General features: G+C 55.2%; 7 protein-coding genes across 7 annotated transcripts; 4 read left to right on the forward strand and 3 right to left on the reverse strand.

Moving 5' to 3' along the window:
• Nucleotides 1–1,242: 1,242 nt before the first annotated feature.
• On the reverse strand, nucleotides 1,243–2,894 carry QBC33DRAFT_445090 (uncharacterized protein; the record flags this gene model as incomplete). The annotated part of the gene is made up of 3 exons (XM_060424309.1): nucleotides 1,243–1,359; nucleotides 1,490–2,557; nucleotides 2,625–2,894. 3 exons carry the CDS (start codon nucleotides 2,892–2,894, stop codon nucleotides 1,243–1,245), a joined length of 1,455 nt encoding a protein of 484 aa, XP_060287222.1.
• A 290-nt stretch (nucleotides 2,895–3,184) lies between these two features.
• On the forward strand, nucleotides 3,185–4,662 carry QBC33DRAFT_555506 (P-loop containing nucleoside triphosphate hydrolase protein; the record flags this gene model as incomplete). The annotated part of the gene is made up of 4 exons (XM_060429649.1): nucleotides 3,185–3,278; nucleotides 3,357–3,366; nucleotides 3,437–4,556; nucleotides 4,633–4,662. 4 exons carry the CDS (start codon nucleotides 3,185–3,187, stop codon nucleotides 4,660–4,662), a joined length of 1,254 nt encoding a protein of 417 aa, XP_060287223.1.
• A 1,301-nt stretch (nucleotides 4,663–5,963) lies between these two features.
• Nucleotides 5,964–7,911, reverse strand: QBC33DRAFT_226640 (Saccharopine dehydrogenase). The gene is made up of 9 exons (XM_060422814.1): nucleotides 7,675–7,911; nucleotides 7,450–7,618; nucleotides 7,363–7,390; nucleotides 7,178–7,290; nucleotides 7,089–7,116; nucleotides 6,753–7,038; nucleotides 6,660–6,697; nucleotides 6,410–6,522; nucleotides 5,964–6,351 (listed from the first exon to the last, which is right to left on the reverse strand). The coding sequence occupies exons 1-9, from the start codon at nucleotides 7,759–7,761 to the stop codon at nucleotides 6,092–6,094; spliced, it is 1,122 nt and encodes a 373-aa protein (XP_060287224.1). The 5' UTR covers nucleotides 7,762–7,911; the 3' UTR covers nucleotides 5,964–6,091.
• A 1,242-nt stretch (nucleotides 7,912–9,153) lies between these two features.
• QBC33DRAFT_575900 (uncharacterized protein) lies at nucleotides 9,154–10,350 on the forward strand (the record flags this gene model as incomplete). The annotated part of the gene is made up of 3 exons (XM_060430865.1): nucleotides 9,154–9,586; nucleotides 9,645–9,943; nucleotides 10,006–10,350. 3 exons carry the CDS (start codon nucleotides 9,154–9,156, stop codon nucleotides 10,348–10,350), a joined length of 1,077 nt encoding a protein of 358 aa, XP_060287225.1.
• Nucleotides 10,351–11,453: 1,103 nt separating this feature from the next.
• QBC33DRAFT_555509 (uncharacterized protein) lies at nucleotides 11,454–11,806 on the forward strand (the record flags this gene model as incomplete). Its single annotated transcript, XM_060429650.1, has 2 exons — nucleotides 11,454–11,641; nucleotides 11,731–11,806. The coding sequence occupies 2 exons, from the start codon at nucleotides 11,454–11,456 to the stop codon at nucleotides 11,804–11,806; spliced, it is 264 nt and encodes an 87-aa protein (XP_060287226.1).
• A 1,059-nt stretch (nucleotides 11,807–12,865) lies between these two features.
• Nucleotides 12,866–14,891, forward strand: QBC33DRAFT_226751 (actin-like protein). The gene is made up of 4 exons (XM_060422815.1): nucleotides 12,866–13,297; nucleotides 13,412–13,867; nucleotides 13,940–14,254; nucleotides 14,342–14,891. The coding sequence occupies exons 1-4, from the start codon at nucleotides 12,989–12,991 to the stop codon at nucleotides 14,402–14,404; spliced, it is 1,143 nt and encodes a 380-aa protein (XP_060287227.1). The 5' UTR covers nucleotides 12,866–12,988; the 3' UTR covers nucleotides 14,405–14,891.
• Nucleotides 14,892–15,519: 628 nt separating this feature from the next.
• QBC33DRAFT_597626 (uncharacterized protein) lies at nucleotides 15,520–16,002 on the reverse strand (the record flags this gene model as incomplete). The annotated part of the gene is made up of 1 exon (XM_060431937.1): nucleotides 15,520–16,002. The coding sequence occupies one exon, from the start codon at nucleotides 16,000–16,002 to the stop codon at nucleotides 15,520–15,522; it is 483 nt and encodes a 160-aa protein (XP_060287228.1).
• Between the last annotated feature and the right edge of the window lie 890 nt (nucleotides 16,003–16,892).

Raw genomic sequence — 16,892 nt, forward strand, 5'->3', positions numbered from 1 at the left:
CATTCTTCGACTTGACCGAAGCAATCATGAAGAGCAATGGCCAAGACTATGATGACTCCAAGTTGCTGGGCGGTAAAAACACGCCCACGAGTGTACACAGCATGAGGAAGTGATCTTCCCGCTCATGCTTGTCTGCTGTTGGAAACCATGACGTACATACCTCCTCGACGATAAGTAGAAAACCAAAGATAAACAAGCCAGCGAAAGTAGGTAGCACACGATAGGTACTAAAGGACTCGATCGATGCTCTGGACCAGAGTCCAGGCAGTGGCAACTAACTCCATATAGACACGGACACCGTCCACAACTATAGAAAGTTGAAAGATTTCAAATTCAAACATGAGGATCGCCTCCGCAAAATCCACGACAGATTGCTTTTATTAGGGTGTGCCAAGCTGCCAGGCACAGATGAGAGTGCGGGCGAGAGGCAGGCGGATCTGCTGGACTTGGCTCCTTCGTCGAGTCTCCAATATAACCAAGATTGGGAGTGCTGACCGAGATATTGCTTGGATATGGCAGCGATATTGCCCCAGTCACTCATGCTAGTTCAGGGAAATCCAACTTGCCAAGCTGCCAACCAATCGAAAGCTGCTTGTTATTGCCTGCGGCAAATGCTGTAGCCCTGGAGGAGATATCCTAGAAGCTTGAATCAAGTCCATATTACAAGGCCATTCAGGGATTCGCAAAGACAGCTAACCCATGATGCTTCTTTCATTCGAGACCCGTCGCCTCCCCCGCACTTCCCAAGCTCGGGCGAGGCCTAGCAAGTTAGAAAATAGACGGGACTAATCGGCAAAAGTCCGTCGTTCCTTGCATATGCACTAATCATGTGATCCCCACAGCCCAATAAAACTGTATCACACTTTTCGCTCCACTGGACCGTTTTTATCCTCCGGGTGAAGGTTCGATAGCCAATCTCCTCGAATAAAAGGGATAACGGTAGCGGTCAGTATACGTCGCACACTCGAGTTGAATAGTGTTCTGGAACGGCTACATGTAGCCCAGAGAGCGCACCGATGATCCCTTCCATTTTCCGCCAAAGAAATGGGAGCTAGGCAGGCAATCGGCGTCATATAGGTTGATAATCGTGTGACCAAAGTTGGTGTACAACGTAATCCGTACTTGGGACGCCGATCCGCTAATCGGCCATGACTAAGTCGCACACCAACAGCAACGGACGCTTGAATCTCGACCCCGGAATTGATTTCTGAAGCACTTCGCAGGCTTTCGGAGATCGGTCAATCAGCTGAAGTCATCCTCATCGTCATTGGGCGCCTCTCGGTCAACTAGGTCAGATTCGGTAGCTTCCATCGATCCGAGGTAGGACAACACGTGTTCGTCCGTAGCTAGCGTGCTTTTCTACATCAAGATGGGAGTCGTCAGCCACCTCCATATACGACGGAGCGTCGCATTGGGACTCGAGAAGTGTTTCGTGCAGCAGCAGGAAGACCCTAACTGGACCTGGCCTCGGTCAACGGGCTGGGCTTACCTCATTCTCCAGATGTTCCACCCCCTTTTCTAATAAGCTCGTTTCGATTTCGCGGAGCGATGTCGCTGCTCTCATGCATGTTTCGCGTATGTTCGATACCCCGGTATCTGTTGTGTCGAGAGACACGACCGACTGCATCCGCTGCAGGTGGGTGTACAAGCAGCCTTGCACCACTGTAACCACTCGGAGTTTGAAGACGCCCCAGAGTTCGTGGCTCCGAATCAGTGCTTCGAAATCGTTTGCACGGTCGGTAACATCCTCGTCCATCCAGAAGAGTCGCAGCTGCCGGGTTCCTTCGGTGTCCTGCAAGACCCTAAATTCCAACCCATCTTCCTCGTTGACACACATCAGATACGCGAACGGACCTTTCCATTCAATGTCACCCTCGCTGTTCAGTGCCACGTGGACTTTAGGCTGTCCTCCGAAAACAAAAAGCTTTGCCTTTGCTAATGGATCGTCCGGGAAAGTCTCCAACGGGAGGGTAAGGCTTCCCTTTCTCGAGGCATCATCCAGGAACCCATAGCTGAAAAGCATTTCTGCAGCGGACTTGTCGTCCCCATAACTGATCGTTATCTCGTCGCCCTTGGAAACACTGATGCCCGGTCTGAGTAATAACCTCACATCATCTCCTGAGCGTTCCTCATAGTAAGCTGTTGGGTTGCTCGAGTGGTTGACCATGTCGATGCACGGGACCATCGCTTCTCCCGAACTGGGCAGTTCTAAACAACGGGATCGGTACCAAGCGTCGAGAAGGGTCCAGTCTCTGAACCGTATCGCACCTGTTTCCCAGAGCACGCTGTTCCAGAAGGGTATGTCGGATGATTTATCCTGTATAAACTCAAACTCAGATGCCAGCGTAGAGAGCTTGGCCTTCAGGGCTGATTCCAGCGATGTTCCCGCCAGAAGCAGTCTCTCGTCCTCGGTCCATAACGTGGGCACAGGAACCTCGCCTGGCAAGAACTTGATGTACTCGGTCCATGGGTTCGACACTCCGGCTGATGAATGACTCCCAGCAGAAGCGTGAGCCAACTGCACAAGGAGGAACAACAAGATGTCTCCTCTAGTCGACTATGGTCTTGTTTAGCCCGACAACCAGCAAGGGAGGTTGACCCCACAGCATCAGACGGGACAATACCTCGTGCCCAGCAACATCAAGCAACTGCCTGAAGTTTCGATCCTCCTTGGCATATACCTCCACCGCCTCCTTGTTGAGGATAATACTGCTCGGGATTGTGACCAAGGCGGGGATATCAGAGTTCCCATCTGTCGTAGTCAAGCTCCGGCCAATGAGCAGGCCGAACCCCCTTCCCTCCCCCGTCTTTGCGATCTCGGTGTCGACAAAGCAAACATTGTTTAGAAGGGACCACGCCGGAAGGGCTTCAATTGGGATCTCTGATCGAGGCATGGTATGAGAGACGTTAGCACGTTAGCTGCGCAAGCCTCGGGATATATGTGTCTGTCCCGCGGGTCCCCAGCGTTGAATCGGAACAAGATATCCGTAGTGGATATGTGCGTCTCCGAATCGGATAGTTACATACACTCAATAAACTACTTATCTTATCTCGACCTGGCATCCCACCCATGGTGGGGCGGAGATTTTCGCAACTTAGAGCCTCGAACAACTTTACTTTGATCACCCCGCCAACTTTTCTCCCCCCCCCCGCCCCCGCCCGGTCAGTCTGGAATCCGCATACAATGCCTCGAGATCCTCTCATCGGACTAGTGGGCAAGCCCAGTGCCGGCAAGTCGAGCACCTTAAACTCTCTGACCGATGCTTCCTCCAAAGTTGGTTCGTACCCCGCCTACCCTCCAAGCGCAAGCCAACTCGGCGAAGATGGGCCCCGGCGCTGATATAGCTATTATCCAGGAAATTTCCCGTACGGTACTCCCGTCGAGCAAGCCCTACCAGGCCCAGGCTAACATATGACAACCGTTCCGGACCACCAGCTTCACCACCATCGACCCACAACGCGCCGTCGGCTACCTACAGATCGCCTGCGCCTGCGCCCGGTACGGCGTGTCCGACCGGTGCAAGCCCAACTATGGCTCCTGCATCGAGGGCCAGCGCTCTGTGCCGATCGAGCTCCTGGATGTGGCCGGTCTGGTGCCAGGGGCCCACGAGGGCAAGGGGCTGGGGAACAAGTTCCTCGACGACCTGCGGCACGCCGACGCGCTGATCCACGTGGTGGACGTGTCCGGCACGACGGACGCCGAGGGCAAGAACACGCGCGGCTACGACCCCTCGGTGGACATCGCCTGGTTGCGGTCCGAGATCGTCGCCTGGATCAAGGGGAACCTGATGGAGCGGTGGGGGAGCATCCGGCGACGGCACATCGCGACCAAGTCAACGGCCGTCGAGACGCTGCAGGGCCAGTTCAGCGGGTACGGGAGCACGAGCTCGCTCGTGGCGCGCACGCTGGACAGGATGGGCATGAAGGAGCCGCTGGAGGATTGGGACGAGGCGACGATCGAGCGGGTGGTGAACGCCTTTACTGACGAGAAGTTCCCGACCGTCATCGCGCTGAACAAGATCGACCACCCGGACGCGGACAAGAACATCGCCAAGATTGCGAAGATGCAGGACCCGAATTCTATCGTTCTGTGCTCAGCTATCTCAGAGACCTTTCTGAGGAGGATGGCAAAACAGGGGTATATCCGGTATACAGAAGGAAGCGAGTTCGTGGATACAAGAGAAGACCTCATCGCAGATGGGGATCCGGATGGTGGGGGTCTGAAGGAGCTCGACGAGAAGAACCGAAATAGGATAGAGAACCTGAAAGACATGGTTCTCTATCGTTTTGGGTCCACTGGTGTGGTGCAAGTGCTGTCAAAAGCCGCCGAGATATTGGGACTCGTTCCTGTCTTCCCTGTGCGGAATTCGACGAGTTTCGCATCCGGGGCGACAGACTCCAAGGCAGTCTTTCGAGATTGCGTCCTGGTCAAGAAGAACACGACAGTGGCAGACGTCGGGAGGAAACTCATGGGAGATGCCCCCATTGCCTATATCGAGGGTGCCGGGGGACAACGAGTTGCTGAGGACCAGATTGTATCTGTGGGGAAGAACGACGTGAGCCGAACCCCCCCCCCCACCCCCCCCCCCCTCCTTCGTATGACCCTAGTTGCGATTGCTAACTATCTGCCAGGTCCTGTCTTTCAAGATTGGGCGGTCATGACAACGCTGTACGGCCCCTCCCTGGCGTGTCACGTTTCCCGCGCCACGAGAAGGTTTCCATTCTGGCAGCATGCCAGAACATTGCTACCAAGTGGTGGCTGCAGGCATGCATCACAGATACTTGCGCTGTGGTGGTCGACCAAGGACCTATTGCTGCATGTAGGCCTGCTTCACGCGATGAGGTCTTAGCCTTTCTCTCACAGGGCCACGAAGGATATCCTAGTTGGATCCAGGTTCAAACGATCTACTACCGGAGGTACATTTGCACTAGTCAGTACGATACCCGGAATGCACTGTTATATCATACCGCCCCGAATAATATGTATGAGCTAAACTGTTCAGGACCTATAAGGAGACACGAAGCGCAGTTCTCTCATATAGGGCTAGAGTTCATATTTATGATCTTCGATCTAGAATATACCAACCTTCTAATGACTACACGATTCACCAACCCCGAATGAGTACGTGACAATAAACCCGTCGAATGCTGGTCTCTGCATGCCTAAAAATGATTCTTGGGGACAATCCTCTTCATCCAGTCTCCTACCAACCTGAGATTCCTGGGAATCTCACTTTGTCGAGTGAGTTATCAGATAACCTACAGACAGCCATTACAGTGCCCTTGAAGAATTCCTTGGTGTCGCAAAAACTCATTCAATAGGCATGATGAAAGGGTGACCGTCGTTGGCGGTTTGCTGAGGCGACTGTCTGGCAACAGTAGCCCCATCACCTGCCCATGGGAATCGTACACTACTGATCAAGAGTCGCCGTGATCACCGTAAGGCTTCCCGTTGTAGCCGAGGAAGAAGCACTCGTTAGACAATGGGATGCCTATGTATTTGTCGTCGGTAAGCCTGCAATTGGCCTTGACACGCCCCGCCGTCGCTTTCGTCTTCTTGCTGAGCTTGGGGGCTAGGTCTCTAGCAGCCAGGCCTTTCAGAGACTTGTCTAAGGACCTGGGTCGAGATAGGCTGGTCCTGTTAGGAAGGGCCATCATTATTAGCACCGTCAACCTGGGCTGCCTTGAGGGTGGGGCGGACAGCCGAGACTTCTGGCGGCCAGCCACGACCTGAGATAGGTGAGTACGGCGGCAGGTACAGGGGCTTGGTTGTCCCGCCAACTATAAACTGCCGGTGATGGGCTTCTGGGCCCTCGGTGGTTAGCTGGCCGAGGACCTGACAGAACAGGTCTCTTCGCATGCAACAGTCATGGTGCCGTACACTACTGTGCTTCGTAGCAGCTTCAAGCGAACCAGCGGAGATACAGGGAGACAACATCACCAGGCACAGGGAAAATATATAGCACTTTTGATCAAAACACTTCCGCAGATATTCTCGGGACACATGTAGAATCCTTCTATCTATGATGTACTTTCCGGAACCCGAAACGCCACAAAGAAGTCACCCACCATCGCCTGAGCTTTATACGTCTTAGTTCAACGCAGTCGCGGGCAAGGTTGCCACCTTCTCCTTGTACAACTTCTCGGCTCCCGCCCAGACTGGGTCGCTGCGCCAGTCCTTGAGGGTGAGGAGGTACGGCAGCAGGTCGTTGCTGAAAGTGTCGGACGCTTCCCTCGGCAGCAGGCTGGGGAGGTGATCAATGCTGATGACGCTCACTGCGGGTTCCTTCTCCAACCCTTCCACCATGACCGTTGGCTTCTCAAACGTGGTGGTGATGGTGTACACCGGGACTAAAAATCCGTCAGTTAGGTTACAGCTGACCAAGCAGTGGTGATCCGGAAACCGTACCTGGGGTCAAGGGATTGGTCGAGTCGGCGCTGACATCACAGAGCACGGAAAGCTTCCGGTCTGCGGTCTTGTTCAGGCTCTCCAAGGTCACAAACGGCGGAATTGGGCTGCTCCTGTTGAGCAGACGATCCGTCTTAGTAAGGTCTCTCACGTAGCCCGAGGAGATAGGGTTGGGGGAAAGCGCCCGGTCCTCATCCTAGAATCGGATTCCTATCGCCTCAAAACGGAGTTCTGGCCGAGGGTCACTTACAGGTAGATGCAGTTAATGAAGATATCGCTCTCGGCAACCTGTATCCACCTGTTAGCAGCGCCTCTACAAGCATCATCGGGGGTAAGAACCAACCTCCTTGAATGGGCCACCAGGGGCTGTCTCCGCGAGATCCCACTTCAGGATATTCTCGTCTGGAATGCCAACCTTTTGGCACATGTCCACTGCTCCCCTGCCACACCTGCCAAGGGCGCCGATAACAATCACCCGGGGGATGCGGCCGGCCTTGCCTTGTCCCTCGGCGAAGACCTCCTTCACATGGGCGATGAGGGCGGCCTCGTTGGGAAAACTCTCGACCGATGAGAGTTGGCTGCCCTTGCTCACCTGCAACGCCCAGTTCTTGATGGCAAGCGCAGCGCCACTACACGAGTTAGCCGGGTACAAGGACGAGTCTTGTTGTGGGCAACTGACGCGAAACCTGCCCAGAATCCAAATGCCGCTGAGAACAGTTAGCGTCGAGACCTTGACCGCATATGTGGCTATCACAAATGGCTACTCACCGACTCTGCGTCCGTCCTTCTCGAGGAACTCGAGATCGAGAAGGGTGCCTCCTCCACGGCTGTACCTGCTCAGCACCTTGTCCCAGCCATGCTGGTTCTTGAAGCAGTGAGCACTGTAAATGTTAGATCATCCCCTGGAGCGAGCAGGACACCAATTGGCCTCCATTGAATGCCAAGGCACATACAATTGCACATGGGTGTGCTTGAGAGCGACTTTCCATCCGTTAGCCGGGTCAGGCCGAACCTGAGCGAGAGATGGCCCAGTGACTCACAGTCCTTCTCCTCGAGCTCCTTCAGACCGACAATGATGTGCTCCTTCGGAGCATCAACCCAGCTCCCAGTGGGCACGAGAGAAGCGCCGACAGCTTCGAACTCGGAGTCCTCGAAGATGCGCTGGGGATCGCGCTCAACATTGACAGTATATCCGGCTTCAATAAGATCCTAAAATGCACCGCGATTAGAAAGCCCTCAATATGCTTAAGGTGTGTCTCTCTAACCTTGGTAGTCGAAGGAGTCAGAGCGCTACGATGTTCGAGGGGCTTCGTCTCAGCGCGGAGATGGAGCACGTTTGTAGGGGCAGCCATGGTGGAGAGGGGTCAATTGGAGTTGGCTGGGTAGCTAACGTGTGGCCGAGTTGAGACAGATGAGATATGATGGAGTCGGGTCTTGTGAAACCAAGAGACACTCAAGTGGTTTATGAGTAAGTGGATGGTCGGTGAATGCTATGATTCACCTTTTTCACCGCCTAGTTTTTTTTGCCGTTTACCGTCCGTTCTGCTAGCGCTATCGGACCAACAACCAACCGTCATTAATTGCTCCTTTCATCTAGGTTGTTTCCCCTTTTTCTGAGAATTGAGGGGGTAGAGCCATTAAAGCAGCACATTAGTGTGCTATACTCACTGCGCAATAAGTTTACGTATAGGTAGTTTTGATTCATTTTCGCTGAGCAATGGATGTTACCTAGGTACTCAGGAGCTTCGGTGAATGTATAAGCATGCTCACAGCTGCTTGCTTTACTAGTACGACTAGAAATTAAAGCGCATTGCAGATAGGTGCACCTTTCACCAGGACCCTAGCCTAGCTTGTCCTTCATATCTGCTGCTCGGGTGGGTAAGGTACTTACTCGCTCTTCCCGGCAATGTAGATATAAAGCGTTTCGATCACCTCAAGCTTACCGTCGACGGCAGGCCTGGCGAACTCGTCCTTGAAGACGGGCCACGCCTGGTCACCGCCGCCGAGTCACGAAACTGCACGAGCACGTTGGAGCACACCGCGACGTCGAACCCGCCCCGCGGCACTGGCCAGGCCTCTACCACCACTGCTTCCTCCTCCTCCTCCCAGTCGCCGCCGACCGGGATGGGCCCCTAGGTCAGCGACACGCGGTCGCCCCGCCGGCGGAACCAGCACCGTGAACTCCGTGTAGTCCGGGCTAGGAGATCTAGTACGTTGGCGCGCGGCCGTCGTACATGCGTCTCGTGGCCTCGGCTGCGTTTCCGGGTTGTGGTTGGGTGGCCGCGGTGGACCAGATTGTTGTAGTCTCGGCTCACGCGGGACGATAATGGTACAGACCTATTTCATGGATACTACCTATGGAGAGGGGGCATGCGGAAGTGATGTTTTGCCCTATCTACAATCAGCTGCCAGATAAGCCACAAGTCCGAGAATCGGCCAAAAATGGGAGTCAGACACCAGTTTGACCCGACATGGAGGGGTCTTACCGGAAAAACTCCTATCCGAACCACTGAAATGGATAGGTTCAGACTCGGGCTAGGTTGTCGGACAGGTGACAGCACTGTCTGGACTTGCCCGTGTTCGACTGTGAGTGCGAAAATTGCCTGCAAAAATCCGCCCAGGAAATTGAACATCCGCCGTCGAGGGAAAAATCAGAAATCTTGGCTTCCTCAGGTCAGAGGGATAGGCTTCCGGAGGATTGGTGCTCTGAAGCTTGCAAATATTGGTCTACGTCGATTTCCGCCATGGCTTCGCCAACCGAGTCCTTTGTCATTAAGACACCGTGCTCAAGCGCCAACATCGGACCTGGTTTCGATGTTATCGGCCTGGCCCTCTCTATGTACTTGGAGCTGCATGTCACCATTGACCGGTCCAAGGGCGAATCAAGCGAGCCGCTCAATTGCCGGATCACGTACGAGGGGGAAGGCGAGGATTCCGATGATATAAGCCTGGATCCTGAGGCCAATCTCATCACCCGTGTCGCCATCTATGTTCTGAGATGCCACAACCAGCGCACATTCCCTGCGGAGACTCATGTGCACATCAAGAACCCGATCCCTCTTGGAAGAGGCTTGGGATCCTCGGGGGCTGCCGTCGTAGCTGGCGTCCAGCTCGGTAACGAGTGTGGGCGGCTCAACCTCGACAAAGGCCGCTTGTTTGACTTCTGTCTTATGATCGGTAAGCAACATGTCGGCGCCTGCGAATATACCTTGGTCGATCTCTGACAGCTGGACAGAACGTCATCCCGACAATGTCGGAGCGGCTCTCTTCGGTGGGTTCGTTGGCACTTATCTGAACCCCCTGAAGCCCGAGGACGTGGCCCGCACAGAGATTCCCCTCAGTGAGGTGCTCCCTGCCCCTGCGGGCGGCGTCGACACTGGGGTGAAGCCTCCCGAGCCTCCTCACGCTATTGGCCACCACATCAAGTTTCCGTGGGCTCCGGAGATCAAGGCCGTCACCATTATCCCCCAGTTCGAAGTCCCGACTCATAAGGCTCGGGGGGTGTTGCCCGCCCAGTACCCCCGGTCGGATGTGGTAAGTGCCTCGCCCCCTCGCCGCCAGACGCCTAACTTGTATGCTGATGTCGTGGATATTAGACGTTCAACCTGCAGCGGATAGCTCTCCTGCCCGTGGCGCTTGGCCAGTCTCCTCCGGACCCGAATCTGATCTACCTTGCCATGCAGGATAAGATACATCAGCCATACAGGCAAACCCTGATCCCCGGCCTGAGTGAGATCGTCGAGTCAATGACGCCCGGCACCCAGTCGGGGCTGTTGGGGATTTGCTTGTCTGGGGCGGGCCCAAGCATATTAGCGCTTGCCACAAGCAACTTCCAGGAGATCGCAGAGAAGATCATGGATATATTCAAACAACGTAACATCGAGTGCAACTGGCAGGTACTCGAACCAGCCGATGGTACTCAGGTTATCCGGGCCAAGTAAATGCAATGCCATGATACCCAAGAACCATTTCATGGACGTATTGCCCTGTGGATAGACGGTGATCCTCTCGCACGAATAAAATCCCGGCGAGTTCTACCATGGCAGACTGCGGGACTTGCCGGTATCGTCCTCCTCAGCTGGCAGTTTCCTCCGTTCCGGTGGCAGCCAAATCAAGCGGCCCGACCAAAGTTCGCGGCGCATCCAGATGGTTCCACGTTTTCTGGGACCCGAGCTTTAAAAAAGGGAAGGCGACGGACTGAGCGGAGCCGCAGCTAATTAAGCCAACTGCAGCCCTGCTCGATCAATGGGACAAATCGGAAATTCAATCCTGAATTGCGCCATTGTATTCCGCGGTGGCGGATCCGGTTTCAAACGACTACTCCCATTGGTTGCAACGCTTTGGTATTCCGATGGCCTGATTCGGCGCCGGCCATGTCTCATGGGACTAATCAGAGCATGTTCTGGCCACCCAGCATAGCACCACCACATAAAGTAATCGTCCCACCCATCAGCATTTGGTTTGTACCTTTTACTCTCTTCAGAGGGTTGGCCAACTTCTATTGGGCCCAACGCAGGGCTGAGCTGCATGATCTGGTGTTTCCTTGGTGAGATGGCATGATTGATACCCCCAAACATGTGTAAACGTGCCTATCTTGACCGTAAAGCTCCAATCTCACTGATCTGGCTTCCTCCAGATTCCTTGGTGACCCATAGCAGTGATGCCACAGCTGAGGGAACGAACAAATGACGGAGCGGATTTGGCCATCTGTCAAGCCATAATGACATAAGCCATGGGAACTCGCCGCAAAGCCTGGAATAGCTGGGCAACTTACAGATTTGGGAACCCTACTTTCCACATGTATAAGAGCCACTGCCAGGCATAGGCTGTGTCGACCTCTCTTCGTTCATCACCATCGTACTGAAACACATAGACATCTCCAATCAGTCTTATCATCTCCTCAGAGAGCGAGCAAGCAACTCCCCGCTCTTGTATTCTATATCGGACCTCTCCCTCCAGATCACCCACTCCCCGCTCTTACACATAATCGGGGTCCTCGTCTCGAGCTCGAAAACAAAACTCCATACTTCTAAACCAAACCATCATGTCGCCAATCGTCGCGCGCGCCGCCATCCGCGCCGCTGGACGGAGACAGTTCTCGATCATGACGTCGATGCGCAAGTTCGCTCGGGGCTTCGAGTCACACCCGTTCTCGCGGCTTCCCGTAACATCGAATCCCCAGGCGGCAGACTGGGGCAAGCTGGGCAGGAGGGTCGGCAGTCAGGCTGTGATGTAAGTTGTCCATGGATCACCGCTTCAACGCGGGCGATGGAAACTCGTTTCCCAGAGATGTCTAGTTTACTGATCAAGTTCCGCATCAGTTTCTTCCCCGGCATGGTATTCCTTCTCGGGTGGCCGCTGGGTATGAAGGCCCTCATGGATGGCCACATCGGTTAATATCGGGACGATTCCTTCTCCTAGGACAGTGGTTGACATGGGGATGGTGGTTAATTGGATAGATGGCTGGCTTTGGATAGAGTCTTCGGTGGGCCATCCCCCTTGCATATACCTCGCGGCGAGATGAAGCCAGTACATATTGCGTTGCGGGCGTTTGGGGCGGCTTTCATGGGCGTTAAGGAACTTGGATACACATATACCGCACGACATAGGCGAATATATCTGCTTTGTTAGGAGCAGAACTTGTCCCCTGAGGCCAACTTCGGTAACTTTGATAACGTGAGCTCATGAAGTTGCTGTGATACCTTGTCTTTTAAAACAACAATCACTGGAAACCAGCTCAAAGGTATAATGGCACTCCGGTCGCGTATCTGGAAAAGGAGATCACCAGTCGTGTATTCATCTTCCCTGCTGAAGGTGACTCAAGACTAACACTTAGGCGCTTCAAATGTGAAGAGGACTCGAAAGCCGATGAGTTCGACACTGTAGCTTAAAAAGTCAATTGCGGAATCTGCCAGAGATTCAACGCAACTAGATCACGATAGGATATCGCAGACGAAATGAGAGCTTGTTTCTTGATATTGCATCTTTCGTCTATCATGACGCAGGTTGTCTCCTACAGATGTCTCCAAATGTTTACCTCCGTTTCCCCCCTTTTAAAACAAGGGAACTGGTTCGTGCACCAGCTCCACCAGTGACATCGGAGCTTTGACCAGGCAAAAGGCCGGGGACCGGGAAACCCCTGGAGGAACAGCGCGTTCGTGAACCAGGCCCCTGCAATTAAACCGTCCCCAGATTCTGCAAACGACGACACGACAACGCCTCTGAAGACAAATCTGCAAGCCCAAAGCTCTGAAAACAGCACCCCAATATCGGAGGCTACCTTTCCCATCTCTTTTTCCCCACCTTCCTCTTCTGAAACGCGACACGATCATCGGCACAGCAGCTTCATAGCTCCGAAACGCAGCACCTAGACTTTCGACACTCCCAACGACATTGGCCCTTTAAAGACGTTAGGCAGCGGAAGAGCCCCCAGAACCTGAGCCAGAGAAGCCCTGCCCCACACGACCCGAGGACGGCGCGTTGTATTGACCGGGAGGGGAGGGGCGAAAGGGCCTTTATGCCAAGCGAGGGAACAGCACCAGCAGCAGCAGCAGCCGACCAGGTAGCCGCAACGGCAAGATGACAGACTCGCTGCACAACGCGCCCATCGTCCTCGACAACGGGTCGGGCACGATCCGGGCCGGCTTCGCAGGGGAGGACCTGCCCAAGTGCTACTTCCCGTCGTTCGTCGGCCGGCCCAAGCACCTGCGCGTGCTGGCGGGCGCGTTGGAGGGCGAGGTCTTCATCGGCCAGAGGGCGGCGACCGAGCTTCGGGGCCTGCTCAAGATCCGGTACCCGCTCGAGCATGGCATCGTCACGGACTGGGACGACATGGAGAAGATATGGGGTTACGTGTACGATGAGGGGTTGAAGACGTTGAGCGAAGAGGTCAGTTCTGGATCTCTCTCTCCTCTCCCTCTCGGCTGTTTGCATTACACCTTTTTATCTGTGTGATTTGATTTGTACTGACGAGCCCGGATTCTTTCCACCCCCTACGCACAGCACCCCGTCCTCCTCACAGAGCCGCCGCTCAACCCGCGGAGCAATCGAGACACGGCGGCGCAGATCCTCTTTGAGACCTTCAACGTGCCCGCCCTCTACACGTCGATCCAGGCGGTGCTCTCCCTCTACGCGAGCGGCCGGACGACGGGCGTGGTCCTGGACTCGGGCGACGGCGTGTCCCATGCCGTGCCCGTCTACCAGGGCTTCACCGTGCCCAACAGCATACGGCGCATCGACGTGGCCGGCCGGGACGTCACCGAGTACATGCAGACGCTGCTGCGCAAGAGCGGCTACGTCTTCCACACCAGCGCCGAGAAGGAGGTCGTGCGCCTCATCAAGGAGTCCGTCACCTACGTCGCCCAGGACCCCCGCAAGGAGGAGAAGGAGTGGGCCGCCGCCAAGATGGACCAGGCCAGGGTGGCCGAGTATGTGCTGCCGGACGGCAACAAGCTGAAGGTGAGAGGGAAAAAATTCGATGATCTTGATTTTCGGTATTGATGCTGACGCGTTTTCCTTGCTTTTGCGAAGATCGGGGCAGAAAGATTCCGCGCCCCCGAGATCCTCTTTGACCCCGAGATAATCGGGCTCGAGTACCCCGGCGTCCACCAGATCGTGGTCGACTCCATCAACAGGACGGACCTCGACCTCCGAAAAGACCTATACCAGAACATCGTCCTGTCGGGAGGCAGCACCCTGACCAAGGGCTTCGGGGACAGGTTGCTGTCCGAGGTAAAGCGGCTGGCCGTCAAGGACATGAGGATAAAGATCTTTGCGCCCCCGGAGCGGAAGTACTCTACCTGGATCGGGGGTAGTATCCTCGCCGGGTTGAGTACTTTTAGAAAGGTGAGCCATCCCCCTCCCGGGTCCCATCTTGCTTGACGATGATATAATGGGAAAAAATAGGATTGGTTCACTAACTCTCCCTCGTAGATGTGGGTCAGCATCGACGACTGGCACGAGAACCCGGATATCATTCACACAAAGTTCACATAGTCGGATTACCCGATCGATGGCAGCGTCCAGAACGTGACTGTGACGGCCCCTTTTCTATGTCAGGGGCATCATCAAGATGAAGCCAACAACGTTGTTGCGCCATTCTCTGGACGACGCCGAACCGTCGCCGCCGCCTCGCAGCGTGAGTCGAGTCGTCCGAGTTGGGAACTAGCCCGACCGGTCGCGACCGGGGGAACCATGCTGAGAGTTGGCAATATGAAAGGGGGGAAGGTTGTTCATTGTGGCAGATATACTCGACGTGCCGGGCGAACTGTATCGAAAGCTTGTAGCCTGTTCAGGCGTTATAGAGGAAAATAAGTGAATGATACCCAAGTATTTTGATGACGCTGCTCTCCCCGAACTCGGGAACTTTACGAGACCTTGGGTGAGGCTGGGTTGGTTTGTTTGGAAAGATAGTCAAGCATCAACTAGACCAAGGCACCACCAGGATTAGGAGTGACGTGATAGAATCGACTCAAGCTGATTCAAAAAGGCTACCTAGGGCATTTCCGTATACCATTAACTCCATCCATCGCGTCCAAAACAACCGCAAGGTCCAAAAATCCTCTTGGAAGGGGTATATATAATAACAGTGTTCACAGGAAACAAACGCCGGCCCGCAATGCTTGAAATGAAGAAAGGGCCCCTGGAATCTGCCAGCCAGCGGGTATAAAGGGTATCTTTCCGTAGATATTTTCGACTCCCCCTTTTTTTTCTCTCTCCTTGGTTCAAGACCGCTGCTCTGAGGCCCTGGCATGGGAGCTGAGAAGACCGACCAGCGAGGCCATTAGAAAAACAAAATCCAGACATTTTCCTATCCTGTGTCCCATCCCGTTCGCTAAATCGTCGTTTGGACGTCGTTGGTATCGTATCGTTTTGAAAACAAGGGGGCGTAAAATCCCGAGGCGACGCTGAGAGAAGATGTGTTCGTAACGCGGCCAATTGCCGAACAAGGGAAGGACCGCAGTCCCCGATTAAGAGAGGGGGAAAATTCGCAGCCACGGTGCCGGGGGCGCACCAAGGTTGAGTTTTGAGGGCGGGGGGTCAAGCCAGCAGAAGACACGAAGGCGCAACAGCCTCCGGCACCCCCACCCCCTTCCCCCCCCCCGGGCTCTTCACCCCCGACCACCCGTCAGCCGCGACCAGAGCCCCGATGACCGGACGCTGTCCCCATCGCCGCCGCCGCTGCTGCTGCTGCTCGACGACGCGTCGCTGCCCTTCCGCGCCGCCGGGCCCCAGGAGGAGGAGGAGGAGGAGGAGAAGAAGGCGACGTTGCCGGCCCCGCCGCGCCCGACGTGCTGCGCCCCGCCGGTGGTGGTGGTGGTCGCGTCGGCGTCGGCGCGGCGCGCGTACTCCGCGCCGAGGGAGGGCCGCTCGGCCGCCGGGCGCGCGTTGCCGGCGCCGCCCCGGCCGGAGAAGAAGCGGCTTGTGGAGGAGGAGGAGGAGGAGGCGGTGGTAGTCTGTGCGGCCGGGGCGGTGGTGGTGGTGGCGGCCGGGGCCCGGAAGATGTTGCCGGCGCCGCCGCGGCCGGTGTGGGCGTAGGAGTTTGGCGGGACGGTTGGGTGTGGTTCGGTGATGGTGTATATGTGGGACGGCATTCTTGGATGTGGGATGGTGGTTTCTCGTGGAGAGAAAAGGGGTTGGGGAGACGACAATGCGGCGAGTATGGGAGCCTTTCAGAGCATTTGGGTGCTATTGTGGCATGCCTGGCTTGATGCTAATATAATATCCGTAGGATCTTCAGGTACAGCAACCTGGGGGTGTGGGGATGGGCTCAAGCTTGATCATATATGCCACTTAGGAGGCGAGTGGTGTGCCCCTCCAGAGCGACTTCACCTTCCTTTTTCCTTGGCAGCTTCACGCCCAAGGCTGATGGCGCAATGGTGCCAACTGAATGGCGGACTACTGGACGGATTACCCACTGCCCGGCAATGCTGGTGTGAGTGACAGTAAAACTTTTCGGCCGCTGCACTTGGCGCTGAAAACCGATCACGAGGCTCCACCTCCTGAGTTTCTTGTACCTAATAGTTACGTCGCTGCTCCAATTGCCACTTGCCAATTGCGCCAGTCTTGAATAGCCTTGAAATCCCCTGAAAGTGAAGGTACCTCCTCCCTAGAACTCCGCCAAAGAGCGACTTCGATGAGGGGAAGATGGGGTAGAAGTAGCCGCCAGGGGTGGTGCCCCAGAAAGCTGCAGCGATTCGCCCAGACGGCTTGGCGTCGAAGGTCATGCCGCCATCAAAGATGATTCTTTCACATCACGCACTTCATGTTGTCATTTCTGGTTTTGTCACCTGCCACCGGCCATTGGTGATGACGGCGAGACTTGTTGATGGAGCGGACCTCTGCCTCATTTCCAGCTCGATCTTGTGCCCAGTCGCCCCGTGCCCAATCGCCCCCTACCCCGGATTGGCTTATGTACATACTAAGTACCTTCAACATTGACATATCATAGCCGCATCTAGGCGGAATTGCGGTGTAACCTCGG

This window comes from Phialemonium atrogriseum (assembly GCF_030411735.1).
Source record: "Phialemonium atrogriseum strain 8032-3 unplaced genomic scaffold QBC33scaffold_3, whole genome shotgun sequence".
Taxonomy (NCBI): Eukaryota; Fungi; Ascomycota; class Sordariomycetes; order Cephalothecales; family Cephalothecaceae; genus Phialemonium; species Phialemonium atrogriseum.